The following is a 27,303-nucleotide window of genomic DNA, read 5'->3' on the forward strand; positions in this document are numbered from 1 at the left end:
TATTAAGTTCATCACATTTTGGCTGAAACTCTCATTCTACTTCCTATTCTGTAAATCTATTGAATTTGCTGTGTGTATGAAATTTCCAAATCAGTGGTTCTTGTTCTTCCTAATACAGTGACCCTTTAATGCAGTTCCTCATATTGTGGTGAACCACAACCCCAGTTTTTGTTGTTTTTTTGTTGCTACTTCATAACTGTAACTTGATAGTTAAGAATCACAATGTAAATAATTATGGAAACGAGTTTGCCAAAGGGGTTATGACCTGCTCTTCTAAACTAACATTTTTTTCCTTGTGTTTCAGTTTCCTCTGGCTTACATTGAGGTAAGAAACTTAGATGTTTTGTAATCAGAGATAACTCAATCTTATGAAATAACCTGATAATGGAATATTGTCTAACTGCTGTGCTAGGGTCAGCAGCCCTCTGCCATTTGATATAACTGGCTTTGTTATTTCCCACATCATCTATATTTCTTCCCTCCACAAAAGAATATTACAAAGTTCCCAAATGCTTGCAACCCCAACACTGTGATCCTAGGTGCATTGTCATATTTAATACTTTATTGACTTAGAAAGTTTACAACCTCTTTCACAGGATCCGAAAATGAACCGAGTTATGCAGTGGCGGGATATTAAGACAGTGAATGGGCTTCAGCAGATGTCCTTCAGCCTGGCAGCAGAGCCCATTCAGGGCCCCTACAAGATAGTGGTGCTCAAACAGTCAGGGGCGAAGGAAGAGCACTCCTTCACTGTGATGGAATACGGTATGGACTGAGAAGACCAAAAAGAGAAATCAGGTGTCATAGATTTATGGTTATCATAGGAGGAATTATTTTGAACAAATTGAGTTCCATCTGACTAGCTAAGGCTGTCCACCTAGCAACATGGGACTTCCAGAAAGTTCTGGGATTTTTTCAGAAGCATATTACTTGTTTTGTTGTTTATTTGGTTTTCTTATTTAAGTAGATATCTCTGTGGTTTTCAGGAAGTGATATAAAGTATAACTATTCAACATTCTAACTTTATTTGAATGAGACATGCCTTAATAATGTGAAATCACCATTTCTGGGCAGAGACTGAGCATTTAGACAACAAGACAAGTCATTTGCATCTGAGTGTCTCCTCTCTCTCCCAATAGTGCTTCCCAGATTTAATGTCGATGTGAAGGTCCCAAATGCCATCTCTGTGCAGGATGAAATTCTCAGTGTGACTGCATGTGGGAAGTAAGTTACGTCCTTTTGTCTTAAGAATGTACTCAGACACAGAAAATCCCTAGGATAATGTCTTGTTGTAGAATATGTAGCAATCCTACAATCATGTCTTTTGTCCACTAGAATGTTTCCACTGTGGTGTTCGTTTGTGTCCCTTATTACTCCGCATCAGTTACTTCATAGTCATTCACTGCATGTTACTTATATCAATGGATAAAATGAATTGTATGAGGCTGTAAAGAGGTCCTGCCTTTGTTGAAATGAAGGGACTTAATAAGATCCATTCACCATGTGAAGAGAACACAGACACTAAATCAATGCATCTCTCTGCCCTCTTGTGAGCTGAGAGAAAGAGCAGAGAAACAAGAGCCCCCAGTCTGCCTCCAGCTCAAACCACTGTCACTCAAGTTTAACCTTGAGAAACCTCAGTATTCTGCTTGCATTTCTGTACCTGATAAAGGAGGACATTATACTACAACAACTAAATTTCTATTTAAGTCTAGAACCATACAAGAAGGAACTTGTAACATGTGCCTGAATCAAGCAGAAGACACACACCTTAATTTACAGTTGCTTGTGCTTACAATGGATATGCTCAAAAACTAAAATGATTGAACAAAGGCAAAGGATTGAGGAGGTTTGTTGGAATACATCTGAGTCATTTCCCATGGTTCCCATTCAACTCATTCCAATAACTTAGTAGCTGAGGATCCTGTTTTGCTTACTTAATCTTTTTCAGAACCACAAAAGGGAGAAAGCCATGTCTTCCATAGGTTCTTAATAGGGCTAATTTTTTATTGTTTATTCATTTATTTATAAATTCTTAACACAAAGAGTTAAATGGTACAGGAGGTAATAATAATGTGCCATGTTTGTTGTCATTATGAAACTACACAGAAAAGACAGTGGGTCTCTGCTTTAGACAGACCCTTGGTCTCTGTGAACTTATCTCATGACAGATATACCTATGGAAAACCTGTACCGGGACATGTAAAGATAAGCATATGCCTGGAGAATCAGTTCTTTAGCTCTAAGACAGAGACTGGATGCAAAGAAGTCAACTGCACGGTGAGTGAATCTATTCAAAGGCCTGTTTTAAATATCCAAGGTTAACAAACAGAAAGGCAGACAGCAAAGATGAGAGAAAACGCATACCCAGACATTAAAAGAGGATGTTCTTGGGACCTGGTCTGTAGCTCAGGGATGGAACACTAGCCAGGCATGTATGCAATCTCCAGAAGGTCCTCACTGGTAAAAGTGATAATCCTGGAACTCACTACTATTAAAGGGATATTTCAACAACTTTACTTGGGCACCAAATTTATTTTGAGTATATATTCATTGTAAGAAATAGTAGGTTTATGACACTTCCATACACGCATGTCATATATTTCAACCATATCCCCCTGTCCCATTGCCACCTCTGTTCTCTTAGGTCCTCACTCTTAAATGTCCTTCTGTCTTCCTATGTAACCACCACTACTTTCATGACTTATACACTATTCTTAGAAAGTATATTTCAATTAGCACATATAAAATATAAGTTAGTTTTTCAAAACAATAGACTTCGTTATGATGTATTCATTCATGTGCATTGTGTACTTTGTTGCCTCCTTCATGACCTACTTCATTCTCTCCATCTCTCCTCCTGCCAGGCCCTGTGGTTGCCATTTTAATAATAGAAAGTAATTATTAAATACTAATGGCATGCAGGTTAAGTGCTTCATACTTTATAATTGCAAGTTTACTTAATAGTCCTTAATAAATATCACTTAGTATGTAATAGGTAATGACTAATTTTATAGATGATCAAGCCAAGGCAACATTGTGACTGATCATGATCATGGCACACAGCAGCCTTGTGTTTGAGCTGAGTCCCATGTTTATATCCAGAACAGCATGCACTAAGTACTCATTTTCTGAAAGAAGTCCTTATGCATGGGTTTGAGTAGACCATCAGTCTGAGCAGTGTGCCATGTTACCTTGCTTTTATCTTACATACCAGCTAGACGACAATGGCTGCAGCACACAAGATGTCAACATCACTGAGTTCCAATCAAAGGAAAGACATCACAGAAACCTGCCTTTTCGTGTAAATGCAACTGTTACAGAAGAAGGGACAGGTATGTGGGTAACCAAAGTATACAAGAAGATGAACTGTGAAAACTGACACCTTTCCACATTGAGATATTGGTTCAAAGGATGCAGAAAGCAAGCAAGGCTCTAACTAGCTTGGCCTTTCAATGTCATCACAAATTTCTTCTTCAGGATTGGAGTTGAGTGGATCTGCAACAACTAAAATAGAAAGAACCACAAGCAAGCTCATATTTCTGAAAGCAGATTCACACTTCAGACACGGGATTTCATACTTTGTGAAAGTAAGGTGCATTTTGGTTCGTAGATGGTTACGCTGTAAGGTGGTACCTCAAAATCAAGGCCATTCTGCTTGATATTAAGTGTTTCTGACATCATTGGTTGTAACATAAGAAGTGCAGCTTGGTGGTGGAGTTTTTACTTCCCATGCCAAAGTGTGTGAGTTCAATTCCCAGAACTAAACTTAAGACTGAGAAAAGTTATCAAGAGGTTCCAAATTTAAAACATATCCTGCAAAGATTTTAATTTATAACTACTGTTCGTGAAAACCTTAAACCCCAAAGTGTCACTGTGTCTCAATGGTGAAGCATCATGTACCACAGACTCATAACAAATCCATGCTCTCCATCAGCCTCTGCGCCCTCACAAGTTGTTCTTGTGACTGTGTCAGAGCATCTACTTCCTGTATTTTACACAATGGATTCATTGATCATTTCTTATGGATAATAGGAAAGTAGAAAACACTTATAAAGCATCTGTTATGAAGTTAAGAATATGATACCCTCAGTCTCTATACTTTTTCACAGCACAGCTAATTCTACAGGTATACATTTTTGGAAATCAGCTTTATCATGGTGAATTAGATGGTGCATCTTTGAAATCTTTATATAAAACTGGAATGGTGTTTTCTTCTACATTCTGTTTTGTATTTCCATGCCTAGACTATAGTTTTCTTCCTTGTTCAATTTAGGTCCGCCTAGTGGATATCAAGGGAGCTCCTGTCCCAAATGAGCAGGTCTTCATCAAAGCAGAAGGAATTAGATACACCAATGCTACTACCACTGATCAGCATGGCCTGGCAAAATTCTCCATAGATACCACCGGCATCTCAGGCTATTCCCTCAATATCAAAGTAAGTCAGAAATGAGCAGGGCATAGGATACAAGGTGAGGCTTTGCAACAGCAAGAACTAAATAATGTGCAGCATAATGGAAAAAATACTCCATGCCAAACTCTCTTAAGGCAAAACAAAAATGTTTCTGATCATTAATAATAGTATGAGCATATGTTGTGAACACATTTTTAACACAGTATTTTTTTCATAGGATCATTTACTTATTTATGTTTTAAATAACTCAAGCAAGGAGCTTAAAGTAAAAATTATTAAAAGTCCATTTTTATTTCTTTAGTTAAGGATAGGTGTTGTGTATCCTCAAATTCATTACCTTTGTGAGATACCAAAGACTTCATGTTTTGTCTTTTACCTGGGTTCCAGATGCCTTGAAAGTTGTGGTCATGACTTTTTAGTTTCTCTTTATCATTCATAAAGTGTAATAATAATTTTTTGTTATCTATGATCCCTGAAATTTTTCTTCCACTGTATCTAATCTACTATCTTCCACTGAGTTTGTTTATTTTATTTTTTTTATTCAATATATTTTTTATTTACATTTCAAATGATTTCCCCTTTTCTAGCCCCCCCACTCCCTGAAAGTCCCGTACGCCGCCTTCTTTCCCCCTGTCCTCCCACCCACCCCTTCCCACTTCCCCATTCTGGTTTTGCCGAATACTGCTTCACTGAGTCTTTCCAGAGCAGGGGCCACTCCTCCTTTCTTCTTGTACCTCATTTGATGTGTGGATTATGTTTTGGGTATTCCAGTTTTCTAGGTTAATATCCACTTATTAGTGAGTGCATACCATGATTCACCATTTGAGTCTGGGTTACCTCACTTAAGATGATGTTCTCTAGCTCCATCCATTTGCCTAAGAATTTCATGAATTCATTGTTTCTAATGGCTGAATAGTACTCCATTGTGTAGATATACCACATTTTTTGCATCCACTCTTCTGTTGAGGGATACCTGGGTTCTTTCCAGCATCTGGCAATTATAAATAGGGCTGCTATGAACATAGTAGAGCATGTATCCTTATTACATGGTGGGGAATCCTCTGGGTATATGCCCAGGAGTGGTATAGCAGGATCTTCTGGAAGTGAGGTGCCCAGTTTTCGGAGGAACCGCCAGACTGATTTCCAGAGTGGCTGTACCAATTTGCAACCTCACCAGCAGTGGAGGAGTGTTCCTTTTTCTCCACACCCTCTCCAACACCTGCTGTCTCCTGAATTTTTAATCTTAGCCATTCTGACTGGTGTAAGGTGAAATCTCAGGGTTGTTTTGATTTGCATTTGCTAATGACTAATGAAGTTGAGCATTTTTTTTATTTTTTATTCGATATATTTTTTTATTTACATTTCAAATGATTTCCCCTTTTCTAGCCCCCCACTCCCCAAAAGTCCCATAAGCCCCCTTCTCTCCCCCTGTCCTCCCACCCACCAATTCCCACTTCTCCATTCTGGTTTTGCCCTATACTTCTTCACTGAGTCTTTCCAGAACAAGGGGCCACTCCTCCTTTCTTCTTGTACCTCATTTGATGTATGGATTGGGGTATTCCAGTTTTCTAGGTTAATATCCACTTATTAGTGAGTGCATACCATGAGTCACCTTTTGAGTCTGGGTTCCCTCACTTAGTATGATGTTTTCTAGCTCCATCCATTTGCCTAAGAATTTCATGAATTCATTGTTTCTAATGGCTGAATAGTACTCCATTGTGTAGATATACCACATTTTTTGCATCCACTCTTCTGCTGAGGGATACCTGGGTTCTTTCCAGCTTCTGGCAATTATAAATAGGGCTGCTATGAACATAGTAGAGCATGTATCCTTATTACATGGTGGGGAATCCTCTGGGTATATGCCCAGGAGTGGTATAGCAGGATCTTCTGGAAGTGAGGTGCCCAGTTTTCGGAGGAACCGCCAGACTGATTTCCAGAGTGGCTGTACCAATTTGCAACCTCACCAGCAGTGGAGGAGTGTTCCTTTTTCTCCACACCCTCTCCAACACCTGCTATCTCCTGAATTTTTAATCTTAGCCATTCTGACTGGTGTAAGGTGAAATCTCAGGGTTATTTTGATTTGCATTTCCGTAATGACTAATGAAGTTGAGCATTTTTAAAGATTCTTCTCCGCCATCCGAAGTTCTTCAGATGAGAATTCTTTGTTTAACTCTGTACCCCATTTTTTAATAGGGTTGTTTGGTTTTCTGGAGTCTAACTTCTTGAGTTCTTTCTATATATTGGATATTAGCCCTCTATCTAATGTAGGATTGGTGAAGATCTTTTCCCAATTTGTTGGTTGCCGATTTGTCCTTTTGATGGTGTCCTTTGCCTTACAGAAACGCCTTTTCAACAAATGGTGCTGGTTCAACTGGAGGTTAGCATGCAGAAGAATGCGAATTGATCCATCCTTATCTCCTTGTACTAAGCACAAATCCAAATGGATCAAGGACCTCCACATAAAGCCAGACACTCTGAAGCTAATAGAAAAGAAACTGAGGAAGACCCTTGAGGACATCGGTACAGGGAGAAAGTTTCTGAACAGAACACCAATAGCGTATGCTCTAAGAGCAAGAATTGACTAATGGGACCTCATAAAATTACAAAGTTTCTGTAAGGCAAAGGACACCATCAAGAGGACAAATCGGCAACCAGCAAATTGGGAAAAGATCTTCACCAATCCTACATCAGATAGAGGGCTAATATCCAATATATATAAAGAATTCAAGAAGTTAGACTCCAGAAAACCGAACAACCCTATTAAAAAATGGGGGTACAGAGTTAAACAAAGAATTCTCACCTGAAGAACTTCGGATGGCGGAGAAGCATCTTAAAAAATGCTCAACTTCATTAGTCATTAGGGAAATGCAAATCAAAACAACCCTAAGATTTCATCTTACACCAGTCAGAATGGCTAAGATTAAAAATTCAGGAGACAGCAGGTGTTGGAGAGGGTGTGGAGAAAGAGGAACACTCCTCCACTGCTGGTGGGGTTGCAAATTGGTACAACCGCTCTGGAAATCAGTCTGGCGGTTCCTCCGAAAACTGGGCACCTCACTTCCAGAAGATCCTGCTATACCACTCCTGGGCATATACCCAGAGGATTCCCCACCATGTAATAAGGATACATGCTCTACTATGTTCATAGCAGCCCTATTTATAATTGCCAGATGCTGGAAAGAACCCAGGTATCCCTCAACAGAAGAGTGGATGCAAAAAATGTGGTATATCTACACAATGGAGTACTATTCAGCCATTAGAATGGCTAGAGAATATCATACTAAGTGAGGTAACCCAGACTCAAAAGGTGAATCATGGTATGCACTCACTAATACAGAAACTTTGTAATTTTATGAGGTCCCATTTGTCAATTCTTGATCTTAGAGAATACACTATTGGTGTCCTGTTCAGAAATTTTCTCCCGGTACCTATGTCCTAAAGGGTCTTCCCCAGTTTCTTTTCTATTAGCTTCAGAGTGTCTGGCTTTATGTGGAGGTCTTTGATCCATTTGGATTTGAGCTTAGTACAAGGATACAAGGATGGATCAATTCGCATTCTTCTGCATGCTGACCTCCAGTTGAACCAGCACCATTTGTTGAAAAGGCTATCTTTTTTCCATTGGATGTTTTCAGCCCCTTTGTCGAGGATCAAGTGGCCATAGGTGTGTGGGTTCATTTCTGGATCTTCAATCCTGTTCCATTGATCCTCCTGCCTGTCACTGTACCAATACCATGCAGTTTTTAACACTATTGCTCTGTAGTATTACTTGAGGTCAGGGATACTGATTCCCCCAGACTTTCTTTTGTTGCTGAGAATAGTTTTAGCTATCCTGGGTTTTTTGTTATTCCAGATGAATTTGATAATTGCTCTTTCTAACTCTGTGAAGAATTGAGTCGGGATTTTGATGGGTATATTGCTTTTGGCAAAATGGCCATTTTAACTATATTGATTCTACCGATCCATGAGCATGGGAGGTTTTCCCATTTTTTGAGGTCTTCTTCCATTTCCTTCTTCAGAGTCTTGAAGTTCTTGTCAAACAGATCTTTCACATGTTTGGTAAGAGTCACCCCAAGATACTTTATACTGTTTGTGGCTATTGTGAAGGGGATCATTTCCCTACTTTCTTTCTCAGCCTGCTTATCCTTTGAGTATAGGGAGGCCACTGATTTGCTTGAGTTGATTTTACAACCTGCCACTTTGCTGAAGTTGTTTATCAGCTGTAGGAGTTCTCTAGTGGAGCTTTTTGGGTCACTTAGATTGACTATCATGTCATCTGCAAATAATGATAGTTTGACTTCTCCCTTTCCAATTTGTATCGCTTTGACCTCCTTATGTTGTCGAATTGCCCGAGCTAGTACCTCAAGAACAATATTGAAAAGATAAGGAGAAAGGGGGCAGCTCTGTCTAGTTTCAGATTTTAGTGGGATTCCTTCAAGTTTTTCTCCATTTAGTTTGATGCTGGCTACCGGTTTGCTGTATATTGCTTTTACTATGTTTAGGTATGGGCCTTGAATTCCTGTTCTTTCCAAGAGTTTAAGCATGAAAGGATGCTGAATTTTGTCAAATGCTTTTTCAGCATCCAATGAAATGACCATGTGGTTTTTTTCTTTGAGTTTGTTTATGTAGTGGATTGCCTTGATGGATTTCTGTATATTGAACCAACCCTGCATTCCCCGGATAAAGCCTACTTGATCATGGTGGATGATCATTTTGATGTGTTCTTGGATTCGGTTGGCAAGAATTTTATTGAGTATTTTTGCATCGATGTTCATAAGGGAAATTGGTCTGAAGTTCTCTTTCTTTGTTGGATCTTTGTGTGGTTTTGGTATCAGCGTAATTGTGGCTTCGTAGAAGGAATTGGGTAGTGTTCCTTCTGTTTCTATTTTGTGGAATAGTTTGAAGAGTATTGGTGTTAAGTCTTCTTTGAAGGTCTGATAGAATTCTGCACTGAAACCATCTGGTCCTGTCCTTTTTTTGGTTGGAAGACTTTCTCTGACTCCTTCTATTTCTTTAGGCATAATGGGATGGTTTAGATGATCTATTTGGTCCTGATTTAATTTTGTTATTTGGTATCTCTCAAGGGAATTTTCCATTTCCTCCAGATTCTCCAGTTGTGTTGAGTACAGGCTCTTGTAGTAGGTTTTGATGATTTTTTGGATTTCCTCAGTTTCATTTGTTATATCTCCCTTTTCATTTCTAAGTTTGTTAATTTGGATACTTTCTCTGTGCCCTTTGCTCAGTCTGGCTAAGGGTTTATCTATCTTCTTGATTTTCTCAAAGAACCAGCTCCTGGTTTTGTTGATTCTTTGTATGATTCTCTTTGTTTCTACTTGATTGATTTCGGCCCTGAGTTTGATGATTTCCTGCCTTCTACTCCTCCTGGGTGAAATAGCTTCTTCTTGTTCCAGGGCTTTCAGGTGTGTCATTAAGCTGGTAATGTATGCTCTCTCCATTTTCTTTTTGGAGGCACTCAGGGCTATGAGTTTTCCTCTTAGCACTGCTTTCATTGTGTCCCATAGATTTGGGTATGTTGTGTCTTCATTTTCACTGTGTTCTAAAAAGTCTTTAATTTCTTTCTTTATTTCTTCCTTGACCAAGGTATCATTGAGTAGAATATTGTTCAGTTTCCACGTGTATGTGGGTTTTCTGTTGTTTTTGTTGCTATTGAAGACCACTTTTACTCCATAGTGATCTGATTGGAGGCATGGCATTAGTTGAGATCTGTCTTGTGACCAATTATATGGTCGATTTTGGAGAAGGTACCATGAGGTGCTGAGAAAAAGTTATAATCTTTTGCTTTAGGATAGAATGTTCTATATATATCTGTTAAATCTAATTGGTCCAAAGCTTCAATTAGTTTCCTTGTGTCCCTGTTTAGTTTCTGTTTTCCTGATCAGTCCATTGAGGAAAGTGCAGTGTTGAAGTCACCCACAGTTATTGTGTTAGGTGCAATGTGTGCTTTGAGCTTTAATAAAGTTTCTTTTACGATAGAGGGTGCCCTTGCATTTGGAGCATAGATGTTCAGGATTGAGAGTTCTTCTTGTTGTATTTTTCCTTTGACCAGCAAGAAGTGTCCCTCAGAGTCTCTTTTGATGACTTTGGGTTTAAAGTCAATTTTATCTGATATTAAAATGGCTACTCCAGCTTGTTTCCTGAGACCATTTGCTTGTAAAATTGTCTTCCAGCCTTTTACTCTAAGGTAGTGTTTGTATTTGACCCTTAGGTGTGTTTCCTGTAAGCAGCAAAATGTAGGGTCCTGTTTATGTATCCAGTCAGTTAGTCTATTTCTTTTTATTGGGGCATTGATTCCATTGATGTTAAGAGATATTAAGGAATAGTGATTGTTACTTCATGTCATTTTTGATGTTATTCTTTAAATTTGATTGGTTAACTTCTTTTGGGTTTGATGAAGGTTACTATCTTGCTTTATCCAGGGTGAAGTTTCCCTCCTTGTATTGGTGTTTTTTTGTTTGATGATTTCTTGGCTAAAATCTATAATCTCTTCTTTACTACATTGGACAGTGTGTGTGTGTGTGTGTGTGTGTGTGTGTGTGTGTGTGTGTCCAATTTTGTCATTAATAATTTTTAAAATTAGACTTGTAAAATTATTTATATAATATTTCATTTCTTCAATGTTTTTGAGTTCAGTTATTGAAAAATTAAGAGCCTTGGAGTAAGTTACGTTGATTTTTTCATATTTCTTCTGTTTTGATGTTGCAGTTTATACATCTGTAATGATGGCTATAGAACTTCCGCTGCTATAATCAGGCTTTCATTGTGAGTGTCCCCCTTTAAAGGCAAACCCACAAACATGAAGGACATTTTAACAAATTCATCAACACCAAAGTAAATCAGTTGTATGGATATAATTATAAAAGCAATTAAAAGCAACCACTATACCCACAATCCCAATGAATAGAAAGTGGAAAATACAATGTAAGTTAAGTAGTTAAGTAAAGTAGCAGAAAAGAAAGTCTGAGAAAAAGAAAAAAGAATTTGCAGCCTACAAGGAATGAGATTCTACACAAAATAATCATATAGCTATTAAATAAATAATGTACCTTATGTTGTACCTCAAATTGTTAGCACAACTAGAACAGGACAATTAGAAAACTGTTCATAGGAAGGAAATAATAAATATGGCTGAGTTAATGACGGGGACTAAAGGGAGCAGTACAAAGGACCACTGAAACCAAAGATGACTCTGAAATTACAAAGATATGTGAAATTGATTAGCCCTCATCAAATCTCATAGAGAGTTAAAACCCAAATTAGCAAATTAGCAAACTATTACAGTACAAACTATGAAATCCATGGGGTTCTTAGAGAATAATCTGAAAAAGTCATTCCAATAAATTAAAAAATCCAGAAAAAAAACAAATTAATTTCTGGATATTTAGCATTCATCCAAAAGTGAGCAAAAAGGGTGTAAAAAACCTAAATGGATCAGCAATGAGAAATAGAATTGAAGAAATGATTAAAGGGGCCCAGCAAAATAAGAGCTCACACTGGGAAGAACTTATTGCTGAATAGAACTAAACTTCAAAAGAAATATTAATATACAATGGTTCAAAACAAGGAATGCTTCCAGAGCTGTTCTGTGGAATGTTTAGTAATCTAAAATAACCCTGAGACCACAACTAGATGAAGATATACTGACAAGAAATCTTTAGACTAATTTACACATGGGCATTAGAGAAAAGTCCACATTGAAATTCTTCCTTGCCAAATTCAACCACACATTAAGCAAATCATGTACCATGATCAAACTGATTTCATACTAAGAATGCAACAATGGTTTCACATTTGTAAGCTGAAAACTGTAAAATAGCATTAAATAGAATCAAGAGTTAAAAATCACATGGCCATCTCAGTAGATCCAAAAAATAGTCTATTTTCAAGACACCAATTACAAATGGTCAAGAAACACATGCAAAGACGCTCAACCCATTTGGCTCTCAATAAAATGCAGGCTGGCACTATGTTGAAAGTTCATCTCACCCATCAAAATGGCTATCATCAGGAAAGCAAATGTTGGCAAGGCTGTGGGAACAAAGGAACCTATATACACAGCTGGTGCGAAGGCAAATTAGTATGCCTGTTAAGCTCAGAGATCTACAAAAGTCCATAGTGATACCAGTATACAGTACAGGTATGCCACGCCCATATATATGCCCATATGAATCAAAGCTAACATATGAGAGAGACTTCTCCATCTCCATGGTAACCTCAGCAGTTCTCAGCACAGTTGGACAATGAAGCCAACTTTAATGCCTATTGGTGGATGAGTATTTACAGGGAACCTCTTGGGCAATGTACAGAACATCGCCTGTCAATAAGATGCTGTTGGCCTATTAGCTTAGGCAGGAAACAGGCAGGTGGAAGTTCCAGTAGAAAGACAATTTCTGGAAAAGAGTCGGGCTTGGGAGATTTGCCCCAAACTGAGAAGAGGTGACCAACAGAATAGAATAAGCAGGATAATTGAATTAGGAGCTAACAGGAGGAGCCAAAGCTTTTGGACTAGACAATAATTCATAATAATTCTGTCTCAGAGACATTATTTCATGAACATGGGCACAGGTGGAAAAGCCCACTGTTACAGGAGTAGAAGAGAAAATTGAAAATATGTGTACATTGGACTTTTGCTCAGATATTTATAAGAGAGTCAACTTCTCTATACAGAAATGAATGAACTTAGAAATTCTCAATTTAAGAAAAGAGTATAAGAGTAGGAGAAATTGTCCCCCATATATCTCCCATATGTGGAATCTAGGGAAAAAATAGGAATGAGAGCAGAGAGTGTCTATTAAGGAAGAAGGGAGCCAGCAGGAAACATAGGATTGGGTAATAAGGTGGTTGAGTACGCTCAGAGCACATTACATTAATATATGAATATGTTTCCTTCAACCCATTATTTTGCATATTCATTATGCACAAAAATTCATATATGTAAAAACTTTTCTTTATATATTAGATACACAATAAATGTTTCCTTTGTCTCATAAAAATAATATACTCCCTTTTTCTCTCTTCTCTGTTATAAATATTTGCTTTGATTCTGAAAATTCAAGGTGTTAGACATCAATCCATTTAATGAAATTCCCCTCCAGTTTTAATAAGATGTAAGAAATATTCGATCATTAAATGAGATGGGAAAATCCGCTGTTCATCACAGGAGAGAGATTCTGCCTGCTAGGCAATCTACAGCACAGCATTTTGTTGTTTCTCCAGGTCTACCACAAGGAGGAAAATTCCTGTTCCCATTCCCTTTGCATGGCAGAAAGACACGCAGAGGCAGAGCATGTGGCCTACGCCGTATACTCCCTCAGCAAGAGCTACGTCTACCTTGAGACAGAGACCGACAGAGTTTTGCCCTGCAGCCAGATTCACACAGTTCAAGCACATTTTATTCTGAAAGGGAAGGTCTTGGGAGAGCTGAGAGAGCTCGTTTTCTACTACCTGGTGAGTTCTGGCTCCAAACTGAAGAATCAAACAAACAAACAAAAAACAAAAGCAAAGAATGCTTTCCTCTCTTGACCATGTCTCCCCTGACACATTGGGTTCTAGGCTGGGTATTTCTGCCTGGAATACAATAGATTCATCTATTTCTTCTAGCATAGTTAGAAGAAAGCCTTGTAAAATAGAGATGTAAGCTTGGGAAATACTTTCCAATTTTAGGTCATGGCCCAGGGTAGCATCATGGAGACTGGAAACCACACTCACCACGTGGAGCAGGAAGAATGTAAGTGTTTCCCCCACACAGTAGCATTTCTCCAGCTGAGTGTCTACATGCTGACCAATGGAATCACACCTGTGAGCAACTAGCAGTGCCATCATGGTTGTGTGTCCCCATAGACACTCTCCACAGGAGGAACTCATGACCCAGACTGTTAGAACCATCGGGCAGCTTCAGAAAGACCACACCAGGCCCAACAATTCCATGTGAGGTTTATTGAGAGAGGAAAGGGCAAGGTGGCGGCAGAATGAGAAAGGGTGGGGGAGAGAGGGAGAAAGAGAGAGAGGGATCTTTATATATGGAATGGTGATGTGGTCACAGGTAAAAGTGGGATGTGAGCCAAGTGGATTTTGGAAATATGGTGGCTGTTGCCTTGGCAACAGGTGTGCAGGTCAAGCTGTCACCTATGTGACTTCACAGGTTTCAGAGGTCCTGATACCAACAATGCTGTCCAATGTAAGTTCTCACTCATACCATGATCTTCAGGAAAAAGTCTCAGAGTCCCAAACTGAGTATCATTCAACATGGTGAAGTATCTCTTCTGAATATGTAACACCAGAATACACAAAGTACTCCAAGAGACAACCTTCATGAGGAACCTGTGCATTCACACACAGATTATCCCAACAAGGCCCATGAGTCTTAGTGTCTGTCCCCCCCCCCAAAAAAAAATCTGGAGGGCACCAGCCTTGGTTTTTAACATTCAAGCTACACTGATTTTCATGTATTTGATTCATTTTTATTATTTTTAAATTATGTGTGAGGTGCTTGTGGGTAACTCTGTGCAAGTCAGTACAGGTCCTCTGAAAGCCAGTGGTATCAGATCCCCTGGATATCCTGGAGCTGGAATTGCAGAGCTCTGAGCAGCCTGGTGTAGGTGCTGGGAATAAAACCCAGGTCTTCTAGAAGAGCATCAAGTGATCTTAAAGTCTGAGCTACCTCCCAGTCCCTTGTTCTTACTTTTAAAGACATTTTTTTATTCTTTGAAAGTTACATACATTTATACAATGTATTTTAATCATTCCCTCTCCCCACTAATCCCCAACTCCTCCCTGCCTACCTCACCAGGCCCGTTCACTATTTTGTCTGTTTTTTTAACCTGTTGAGTTCAGTTAGTGCTGCTCATACATGATGAGGTACTGGGCCAGCCCCTGACACATGGACAGTCTCCCAAGGGCTGCATCACTGAAGAGATCTGACTCTTCCTCAGCAGCCATCGACTGTCAATAGCTCCTCAGCTAAGAGTGGGGCTTCACAAACCACTTCCCCTCCATGCTGGAATATTGACTGGCTTACTGTTAGTAAGATCTTGAACAGGAAATCATAGCTGCTGTGACATTATGAGTGAAGTCACCCTGTCATCTCCTGGTGATATTTGCTCAGTTCTACCAAAATGTGGAAACTTGTCAGTCCCTTAGTCGGGCCTCTTGCAAACAGCTCCTACTAAAACCCCAAGTTTTCCCTGAATCCTGGTCATCTCCATGCTCTGATCTTACCATTCTTGCCTTCCTAAAGAGCACTTACCACATGCAAACACATGTTCTATAACTTCCCTTTTATTGTTCATTTCTCTCCATGACCATATTGACTACATGGAGCACATATTATTGATACTAGCTAATAGTAAGTTTTAGATATAAATCTGATTGCGCCATACAGTCACATATATCTTTCAAGTAATTTCTAGAAGTAGTACTCAGTGAATGCTCAACAAATTTACTTTAAAAATTGGCTTCATTGTCATTGATCAATTATAAAATCTATTTAGCTATTTAATAAATTATGCAATTAGTTCTTCAACAAACACTAAGCTAAGTTGGAGTCACAGCACCCATCTTGAGAAGGCTTATGAATCCCCTCAGGATAAACATAAACAATTAGAGAGACTTCAAAAAATGCATAATTTTCTCCCAAGAGATGTAAATACTGTGCACATTGAATTAAGAAAAAGTTTAATACCAAGTATATGCTTAATATTACCAAGTGTGGCTTGCTCCTCTGAGTTGATTATTAATTTTCAGTTCCCGAGTACCAGGTTTTCCTCTCTATTATTCGTCCTTTCATCTGAATAATAAATGAGACATCAGTCAAAGTTGTCTCATCCATTTTCATAACAGGAAATCTAACATGCTGTGTGGGATGCTACAGTATAAAAGAGATATCAGGTTAGTATATGATTAGCTATAAATAACCAACATAACTTTTGACAGTGAGCATCTTGGTAGAAGATATCTTTGTGATATTCTCCTGAGATCAATAGCATGTAAACAACTAACCACAGGACAGGAGGACTGTCTTCCACATATAGACAGTAATCCAAATCCCTATGTTCAGTTATTTGGGGTTCCTGTCAGTAGTCTAACTCATATCCATCTCTTTCCATTCCCTCCAGCTCCAGTAAAAGGCAACTTTGCCTTGGAGATCCCTGTGGAGTTCAGCATGGTACCTGTGGTTAAAGTGCTCATGTACACCATCTTGCCTGACGGAGAAGTGATTGCAGATTCTGTAAACTTTGAAGTTGAAAAGTGTCTTCGCAACAAAGTGAGGAATTTATTACCTAAAATTTCTATTTAAAAAGGTGGTCTTGAGGACAGAGATTTCAGATAAATATGGTAACCCCAGTCATTGCTGTGTGCCTCCATGGCAAAGATGTGGCCAGTGCCAGAGAGCCAGATGCAATTCACGATCCCCACACCTGTCAGAGGTTCAAGAGAGAGGAAGCAAGGAAGTGGAGAGCGGGAGAGGAGAACCGAATCCTTAGTAACTAAAGTTGTGCAACTTACATTTTTATTGTATTGATCTGAGTGTGCACGTGTGCACGTGAATGCACCCATGTGGAGGAAAGAGAACAAGTTTTAGAAGTCTGTGCTTTCCTCCCTCATGAGTCTGAGAGGTCAAGCTCAGGCCAGCAGGAGCCTTTACCACTGAGCCCTTCTTGTCACATAATCTCATGCAAGACCAGTCATAGGATCCAGGCCTATCAATAGTTAATACATTTATTTTCCCTCCAGTTTCTCATTGTGATTTTTCTATATGGGTGATAGGAACGCAAGACCCTTGCTAGTATTAAATTTTATGACACAGTATATTGAATGTGTGCTGAATCACAGCTCTTCAGCTCCTATTCACATCAGGCCGTTGAAACTATGTCTGTTGGTGAGCATCTTCACTTTCCTTACTCTAGAGTAGTTAAGGACACCTCTGATCTGCTCCATCAGCCCCTTTCAATACAGCCCCGTCCACGGGAGTTTGCTTCACTGGAGGAAATGAATAGGAAGCATTGAGACATGAAGGTGATTGGCCGATGATCCGGTAGCCAGACAGAGAGGCAGATGTAGACATATTTCCAATTAGAATATGGTGTTTCCACCCCAGGTATAAGATTCATCATGAAAAAGTCCTTTAAAATAAGTAACTTGATTGGGTGAGTGTGACATTGATGTTGAGCCTTTAATTCCAGTACTTGTGAGGCAGGTAGATCTCTGAGTTCTGAGGCCAGCTTGGTCTACAGAGTGAGTTCTAGGACATCCAGAGCTACACAAAGAAACACTGTTTCAGAACACCTCACCAGAGAGAGAAGAGGGAGGAGGGAGCAGAGGGAGGGAGGGGGAGACCGGAATAGAGACAGGGAGACAGAGAAACAGAAAGAGGTTGGAGGGAGGGAAAGAAAGAGAAAGAGAGAGACAGAGAGACAGAGACAGAGATTGCCCTGGCTGCGGGGGTTTTCAACAGGGGACCCCTAGAAGAGAAGGGCAGAGAAACAGAGACAGGAGATGCAAAGAATGAGGTCAAGACAAATTAACTGCTCAAGACCTCCAAAACTGTGTTTTCTCAGGGAACTTATAGAGGCAGGGGAAGAAGTGAGCAAGTGGGATTCTTCACGTAGCCCGGGCATTCAGCCAAGGTGAATCTCTGGCAGCTACAAGATATTTTCTTCTTCTGGGAGGGCACAGTGACTACTGGATTTCTCCAAGGTCTGTAGCTGAGGAGAAGTCAAAACCCAAACCTATCTTTAATAAACTCTAAACAAAAAGTAAAGTCAGCTTGGCTCCTGGCAAGAGATGAAGAGAGAGGGAAGGGAGTGGGGTAGAAGGAGAGGGAAAAGGAAAGATGGGGAGAGAGGGAAGCAGTATAACTTCAGGGCTGCAGAGATGGCTCAAGTAGGTAACAGCACCTGCTGCACTGAATTCTGATTCCAGCACTCATAACGCCAAGCACAATGCTGTGGGGGCTACAGGCAGGAGACTTGCTGGGACTTACCAGCTGCCAGTCTAGCTCCAGGATTATGAGGGACATTCTCAAAAGAATAAGGTAGAGAGTAGGAGCCTCTGCCCTCTGCTGGGTACATGGTACATGCACTGGCATACGCGTGTGCATTACACCGAAGTCACGTACATGTACACACGCACCAAAAAATTAGCTATTTGCAGGAATTTCAGGAAGCTGGAGTAGTCTCTTGTTGCTTCGGAGTTTGACTGACACATTTCTCGTCTTTCTAAATCAGTCCCGTGATAGAAAGGGGAAATAACTAACTTCAGTTGTGCTTCTGACAGTATTCATAATCTGGAAAAACGTGTGTGCAGAGTTCCAGGGTGACTCCACGTGGCAGGTTACACGGCTGCAAGAAAAGGAACCCCACCTCCACCCTACCCTCGACCCCCACCACACCCTAGATCCCCACCACACCCTAGACCCCCACCCCACCTTCAACCACCGCTAAACTTGATTTTCCTTCCTGCAGGTGGACCTGAGCTTCAGCTCATCCCAAAGTCTTCCCGCCTCACAAACCCGTCTGCTGGTCACAGCTTCTCCTCAGTCCCTCTGTGGCCTGAGAGCTGTGGACCAAAGTGTGCTGCTCCTGAAGCCCGAGGCTGAGCTCTCCCCTTCCTGGGTGAGTCCCTTCAGCTTTTGTCTAAAAGGTCAACAGAGAACACTCTGAGCCGGAAGTGACCCTAGTTCTGATGAAACAGTGATTGTTCACCCACTAGGGCTCTTGAATGTAAAACTACTGCATTTAATGCTAACAGCGTCTGTAAGGGAGCTCATTATAAAATCCCAAAGAACAGATCAGAAAACTTTAGACAATAAACCGAAGACAAAGCAGGAAATAAGGTGGTCTGTGAGCTGCAACGCTGCCTTCTATGCTCTTACCGCCCCTGTCCTACCCCAGGAGTGGCTTGTCCCCTTCAGATGCTCATGATGGAGCCTTTCAGAGTCACACTGCATGTGGAGCCAGACAAAACCGTTTATACAAACAGAATCTTGCACATCACAAGAGTTCCCCAAATAAGAAAAAAAATATGATTTAAAATTTTAAATTATAAAATGCACGGTTCTTAACTTGTTTTGAAAATTCTCAGAAGCACAAATGAAACCATACACTATTTACAGGAGTTTGGCCCAAAATAATAACAGTAAAACTCTTCTTTATATTGAATTTAAAACAGAACTTATTAGGAATAAGTATGTAATCACTTCAATAATGTAAAAATTATTATTGACACCGGCATGCTTTAGAATGTACAGTAGACATGTAAATTTTTTTATTGAATATCGTCTTCATTTACATTGCCAATGGTAAAACCTTGCTAAATACTAGTGGGAGGAAACCACATCATTTCCCAGGGCCTTTCAAAAATAACCACTTCCAAAAGAACACTATTCTAGTGTCTAAATTCATAAAAGGCATTGTTTTCTTATACAGAAAGCAACTGAGTTGTTAGTAGCCATTGACTGAGGAGGCTTATGATGCTCACGACTTTGAAGTTCCTTCACAGAGATGTTTAGTTTTGCAATCTGAACATGTACAACTGCTACAAAGCAATAACACATGCACAGGGGTGCAAAATAGACATGTCTGTAGCAGTCCACAGCTCCAGGGCTGTGGTATGCATGTGACATGTACCCCCACTGGGCTCATGTGTTTGAACATCTGGTCCCCATCTACACATGTTGATTTTCAGGTTGTATAAATTTCGGAGGTGGGTGGGTCTCACTGTAGAAGTGGGCTAGTCTGGAAGGCCTTGAGATTAGATTGCTTGGGTCCATCTTGACTGTTCTCTTCTGTTTGACTGAGAACAAAATGTGACCTATCTGCTGCAGGCTCCTGACCCTATGCCTTCTGTTCCACACAGGCCTGTATTTTTTCTTTTTTTTTTTTTTTCTTTTTTTATTTTACTGAATATCGTCTCCATTTACATTGCCATTGGTAAAAACCTTTCCTGCTTATCCCCCTCCCAAAAGACCCCCAACCCCTCCTCCCACCCCCTGCCTCCACGCATGTGCCCCTCAACCTGACCCACTCCCACCTCCCCCCCCTCAATTTCCCTTTGTTGGGACTATATTGAGCCTTTACCTGACCAAGTACCGTTTCTCCCACGTATGCCCAACAAGGCATTCCTCTGCCACATTTTTGTCTGGAACCATGTGTACCCCTTGGGGAAGGTTTAGTCCCCAGGAGACCTGGGGCTTCTGGGTGGCCGAGATCATTGTTCTTCCCATGGGACTGTAAACCTCTTCAGCTTCTTTAGACCAACCTCCAGCTCCTCCATGCCCAGCCCAATGGTTGACTGATAGCATCTGCCTCTGTATTTGTAAGGCTCTGGCAGAGCCCCATCAGAGACAACCATGGCATGCTCCTTTTGGTATATACTTCTTGTCATCCATATTAGTGTCACAGATTGGTGACTGTTTATAAAATGAATCCCCAGGTAGGGCAGTCTCTGGGTGGCCTTTACTTCAGTCTCTGCTTCACACATTGTCTCCCTTATTGCTCCTGTGGTTATTTTGTTCCCTTTCTCAGAGGAACCAAAATACCCTCACTTAAGTCCTCCTTCTTGAGCTTCCTGTGCTGGGTGCATTGTAACTTGCTTATTTTGAGCTTTTGGGCTAACATCTGCTTATTAATGAGTGCATACCATGTGTGTTCTTTTGTGATTGGGTTACCTTGCTTAGGATAACACTTTCTAGTTCCATCCATTTGCCTTAAAAATTCATGAATTCATTGTTTTTAATAGCTGAATAGTACTCCATTGTGTATATATACCACAGTTTCTGTATCCATTTCTCTGTTGATGGACATCTGGGTTCTTTCCAGCTTCTGGCTATTATAAATAAGGCAGCTATGAATGTAGTGGAGCATGTGTCCTTATTACATGAAGGAGCATCTTCTGGTTATATGCCCAGGAGTGGTATAGCTGGGTCTTCAGGTAGTACTATGTCTAATTTTCTGAGGAACTGCCAAACAGACTTTCAGAATGGTTGTACTAGCTTACAATCCCACCAACAGTGAAGATGTGTTCCTTTTTCCCTACATCCTCTCCAACATCTGCTCTCCCCTGAGTTTTTCATCTTAACCATTCTGACCTGTGTGAGGTAGAATCTCAGTGTTGTTTTGATTTGCATTTCCCTGATAACTAAAGAAGCTGAACATGTCTTTAGGTGCTTTAGAGCCATTCGAGTTTTCTCAGTTGAGAATTCCCTGTTTAGTTCTGTACCCCATTTTCAATAGGGTTATTTGATTCTCTGGAGGCTAACTTCTTGAGTTCTTTGTATATATTGGATATTAGCTCCCTATCTGATGTAGGGTTAGTAAAGATCTTTTCCCAATTTGTTGGTTGTTGTTTTTGTCCTAATGACCTTGTCCTTTGCCTTACAGAAGCTTTGCAGTTTTATGAGGTTCCATTGGCTGATTCTTGTTCTTAGAGCATAAGCCATTGGTGTTCTATTCAGGAACTTTCCCCTGTGCCCATGTGTTCAAGATTCATCCCCACGTTCTCCTCTATGAGCTTTAGTGTATCTGGTTTTATGTGTAGATCCTCTTGGACTTGAGCTTTGTACAAGGAGATAAGAATGGGTCGATTTGCATTTTCCTGCATGCAGACCTCCAGTTGATCCAGCACCATTTGTTAAAAATGCTGTCTTTTTTCCACTGGATGTTTTTTAGCTCCTTTGTCAAATATCAAAAGACTGTTCGTGTGTGGGTTCTTTTCTGGGACTTCAATTCTATTCTATTGATCTTCCTGCCTGTCTGCATACCAATACCAAACAGGTTTTTATCACTATTGCTCTGTAGTAGAGCTTGAAGTCAGGGATGGTGATTCCCCCAGAAGATCTTTTGTTGTGGAGAATAGTTTTTGCTATCCTGGGTGTTTTGTTATTCCAGATGAATTTGAGAATTGCTCTTTCTAGATTTATGAAGAATTGTTTTGGGATTTTGATGGGGATTGCATTGAATCTACAGATTGCTTTTGGCAAGATGGCCATTTTTACTGTATACAGTACACACAGATATACTGTATCCTGCCAATCCATGAACATGGGAGGTCTTTCCATCTTCTGAGACCTTCTTCGATTTCTTTCTTCAGGGGCTTGAAGTTCTTGTCATACAGATCTTTCACTTGCTTCGTTAGGGTCACACTTTGGTATGAAATATTATTTGGAATTATTGTGAAGGGTGTCATTTACCTGATTTCGTTCTCATCTTGTTTATCCTTTGAGTAGAGAAAGGCTACTGATTTGCTTGAGTTAATTTTGTATCCAGCCACTTTGCTGAAGTTGTTTATCAGCTTTAGGAGTTCTATGGTGGAAGTCTTGGGGTCGCTTAAGTATACTATCATATTGTCTGCAAATAGTAATATTTTTACTTCTTCCTTTTCAATTTGTATACCATTGACCTCCTTTTGTTGCCTGATTGCTCTGGCTAGGACTTCAAGTACTATATTGAATAGATAGGGAGAAAGTGGGCAGCCTTGTCTGGTCCCGATTTTAGTGGGATTGCTTCAAGTTTCTCTCCATTTAGTTTGATGTTGGCTACCATTTTGCAGTATATTGCTTTCACAATGTTTATGTATGGCCCTTGGATTCCCAATCTCTCCAAGACTTTTATAATGAAGGAATGCTGGATTTTGTCAAAAGCCTTTTCAGCATCTAATGAAATGACCATGTGGTTCTTTTTCTTTAGTTTATTAATGTAGTGGATTACATTGACGGATTTCTGTATATTGAACCATCCCTGCATCCCTGGGATGAAGCCTACCTGATCATGGTGAATTATAGTTCTGATGCATTCTTGTATTTGGTTGGCCAGGATTTTGTTCAGTATTTTTGCATCAATGTTCATGAGGGGGATTGGTCTGACGTTCTCCTTCCTTGTTTGGTCTTTGTTTGGTTTAGGTATAAGCGTTATTGTGGCTTCATAGAATGAGTTGGGTAATGTTCCCTGAGTTTCTATTTCATGGAATAATTAGAAGAGTATTGGTATTAACTCTTCTTTGAATATCTGATAACATGTCTGGTCCTGGGCTTTTCTTTGATGTGAGACTATTAATGGCTGCTTCTATTTCCTCAGGACTAATGGGACTATTTAGTTGGTTTATCTGATCCTGTTTTAACGTTGGCAGCTGGTGAGTAACTAGAAAGTTGACATCTCATCCAGATTTTTAAACTTTGTTGAGTATAAACTCTTGTAGTAGGATCTGATGATTTTTTGAATTTCCACAGTTTCTGTTGTTATGTCTCCCTTTTCATTTCTGATTTTATTAATTTGGATACTCTCTCTGTGCCCTCTGGTTAGTCTGCCTAAGGGTTTATCTATCTTTTTGATTTTTTTCAAAGAACCATATCCTAGTTTTGTTGATTCTTTGGATAGTTCTTTTTGTTTCTGTTCAGTTGATTTTGGCCCTGAGCTTGATTATTTCCTGCCATCTATTCCTCTTGGGTGTATTTGCTTCTTTTTGTTCTAGAGCTTTCAAGTGCACTGTCAAGCTGTTAGTGTAAGCTCTCTCCATTCTCTTTTTGGAGACACTCAGAGCTATGAGTTTTCCTCTTAGCACTGCTTTCATTGTGTCCCATAAATTTTGGTATGATGTGTCTTCATTTTTATTAAATTCTAAAAAGTCTTGAATTTCTTTCTTTATTTCTTCCTTGACCAAGCTATCAATGAGAAGAGCATTGTTTAAAGTCCACGTGTATATGTGCTTCCCATTATTTTTGTTTTTGTTTGAGCTTAAGACCAGCCTTAGGCCGTGGTGATCCGATAAGGTACATGGAATAATTTCAATATTTCTGAATCTGTTGAGGCCCATTTTGTGACCAATTTTATGGTCAATTTTGGAGAAGGTACCATGATGTGCTGAAAATAAGGTATATTCTTTGCTTTAGGGTAGAATGTTCTATACATATTTGGTCCATAACTTCAGTTAGATTCACTGTATCTCTGTTTAGTTTCTGATTCCATGATTTGTTCATTTTTGAGAGTGGAGTGTTGAAATCTTCCACTATTATTGTGTGGGGTGCAATGTGTGCTTTGAGCTTTATTAAAGTTTCTTTTATGAATGTGGGTGTCCTTGCATTCAGAACATAGATGTTCAGAATTGAGAGTTCATCCTGGAAAACTTTTCCTTTGAACAGTATGAAGTGTCCTTCCTTATCTTTTTTGAAAACTTTTGGTTGAAAGTCAATTTTATCCAATATAAGATTGGCCACTCCAGCTTGTTTCTTGGGACCATTTGCTTGGAAAAATTGTTTTCCAACCTTTGACTCTTAAATAGTGACTGTCTTTGTCACTGAGGTGGGTTTCTTGTATGCAGCAAAACTTTGGACCCTATATACATAGCCAGTCTGTTAGTCTATGTCTTTTTATAGGGGAATTGGGACTATTGATATTAAGAGATATTAAGGAAAATTGATTGTTGCTTACTGTTATCTTCTTAGTTAAAGGTGAAATTCTGGTTATGTAGCTATCTTCTATTAGGTTTGTTGAAAGATTACCTTATTGATTTTTCTGCGGAATGGTTTCCTGCCTTGTGTTGGTATTTTCCACCTATTATCCTTTGCAGAGCTGGATTTGTGGAAAGATATTGTGTAAATTTGCTTTTATCATAGACTGTTTGTTTTCTCCATCTATGGTAATTGAAAGTTTTGCTGGATATAGCAGTCTGGGCTGACATTTATGTTCTCTTAGGGTCTGTATGTCATCTGCCTTTCATAGTATCTGGTGAGAAGTCTAGTATAATTCTGATAGGTCTGCTTTTATCTATTACTTGACCTTTTTCTCTCACTGCTTTTAATAGTCTTTCTTTGTTTAGTGCATTTGGTGTTTTATTATATGACGGGAGTAATTTCTGCTCTGGTCTAATCTGTTTGGAGTTCTGTAGGCTTCTTGTATATTCATGGGCATCTCTTTCTTTAGGTAAGGGAAGTTTTCATCTATCATTTTTTGAAGATGTTTACTGGCCCTTTAAGATGTAATTCCTCACTTTCTTCTATACCTATAATCCTTAGGTTTGGTCTTCTCATTGTATCCCGAATTTCCTGGATGTTTTGGGTCACAAGCTTTTTGCTTTTTGCATTTTCTTTGACTGTTGAGTCAATGTTTTATATGGAATCTTTAGCATACAAGATTCTTTCTTCTATGTCTTATATTCTGTTGTTGATGCTTGCATCTATGACTCCTGAATTCTTTCCAAGGTTTTCTATCTTCAGAGATATCTCACTTTGTGATTTCTTTATTGTTTCTATTTCCAGTTTCAGATCCTGGATAGTTTTGTTCAGTTCCTTTACTTGTTTGTTTGTTTTTTCCTGGAATTCTTTAAGAATTTGTGTGTGTGTGTGTGTGTGTGTGTGTGTGTGTGTGTGTGTTTCCTCTTTAAGGGTTTCTACTGGTTGACCATGTTCTCCTGTGTTTCTTTTAGGGATTTTTCTGATTCCTCTTTAACGGCTTCTGCATGTTGACCCATGTACTCCCATAATTCCCTATGGGATTTTTGTATTGCCTCTTTAAGACTTCTACTTGCTGACCCATATTCTCCCGTATTTCTTTAAGGGATTTTTGTGTTTCCTTTTTAAGGGCTTCTACCTTTTGATCCATATTCTCTGGTATTTCTTTAAGGGATTTTTGTGCTTCTACCTGTTGACCCATGTTCCCCTGTATTTCTTTAAGGGAGTTATTTATGTCCTTCTTGAAGTCCTCTATCCGCAATATGATATGTGATTTTAAATCTAGCTATTGCTTTTCTGATTCAATGGAGCATGCAGTATTTGCTGCTATGGGAGAACTGGGTTCTGATGGTGCCATGTTGGCTTGGTTTCTTCTGGTAATGATCTTGTGTCTGCCTTTGGCTATCTCGTTATCTCTGTTATCTCTGGTGTTAGCTGGTCTTGCTGTCTCTATCTTCTCTGTCCTGCAGGCCTGTGTTTCTGTACTCCCGGGATTCCCTTTCTCTCCAATGCTCTGCAAAGAGCTGGTTCTCCAGGAAGTATCAGGTGATGGAGTCTCTCCTGTGGCAGACTTGGCAAGGGTCAAGTACCCTACAGGCTGCTATTTCTCAAATGTTCTGCTGATGCTGGATCTTGAATGCCCTGCTGATGCTGGTTCTTGAATGCTCAGCTTCTACCAGTTTGAATGCCCTACTGGTGCCAGTTCTCAAATGACCTGCTCCTGCCAGTTCTTGAATGTTGCTCCTGCCTGTTCTCTAGAGAATATCAGGAAGTGGGCTCCTCCCTGTGTCAGAAGTGGCACAGGTCTCCCACATCCAATGGAACGGAATGGGCAGTCATGGTGAAGGGAGGAATAGGATGGACGGAAAGGGAGTGGTGATCTGGAGCTTGCTGTGTAATGGGTCCCAGAGTGGCTCTAGGGTTGGGAGGTGAATGCTGCTCCTGCCTGTTCTCTAGAAAGTAGCAGGAAGTAGGCTCCTCCCCATGTCAGATGTGGCACAGGTCTCTGATATGTAAATTTAAAAACAGAAATTTTTAGTCCAGATAATGCTAGGAATTTTTCCAGTTGTAAACTAACATGTAAATTAAACCAATATTTAATTTAAGTTGAATGATGAGATTTTATGATGCACATGCAGAAAATGCTTTGGAAAGTATCCTTCTAAAATGTTTTTATTTTTTATTTTTACTTTCCCCAAATCTCTTAAGAAAGAGATTTCTTGAGCAGTTGTTTTTAGCTGACAAATACAGGCAATTTATTTTAAAATTCAAGGGTTATTTAAAGGGGGGTGGATGGAGGTTCCTTGCTCACTGCCCACCCAGCTTTCTCCATGCACTGGGTACCTGTACTTTTGATGAGAAAAACTATTTCTTGAACAAGATATTTGTAGTGATCACAGTGACTATCATTTTTGTGTATCTTCCAAGAAAG

At 39.7% G+C, this 27,303-nt stretch overlaps 1 protein-coding gene across 1 annotated transcript in view; it reads left to right on the forward strand.

Annotated features, from left to right (window-relative positions):
• The window catches only part of LOC127677614 (murinoglobulin-2-like), a 70,860-nt gene that overhangs the window by 20,803 nt on the left and 22,754 nt on the right, over positions 1-27,303 (forward strand). Inside the window, 11 exon segments of the mRNA XM_052172656.1 lie at positions 574-765; positions 1,140-1,224; positions 2,172-2,280; positions 3,218-3,335; positions 3,481-3,590; positions 4,277-4,442; positions 8,458-8,468; positions 13,664-13,879; positions 14,096-14,159; positions 16,546-16,694; positions 18,895-19,044. Coding sequence (XP_052028616.1) covers positions 574-765; positions 1,140-1,224; positions 2,172-2,280; positions 3,218-3,335; positions 3,481-3,590; positions 4,277-4,442; positions 8,458-8,468; positions 13,664-13,879; positions 14,096-14,159; positions 16,546-16,694; positions 18,895-19,044 — 1,370 coding nt within the window.

Source organism: Apodemus sylvaticus, chromosome 2 (assembly GCF_947179515.1).
Source record: "Apodemus sylvaticus chromosome 2, mApoSyl1.1, whole genome shotgun sequence".
NCBI classification, from domain to species: Eukaryota; Metazoa; Chordata; class Mammalia; order Rodentia; family Muridae; genus Apodemus; species Apodemus sylvaticus.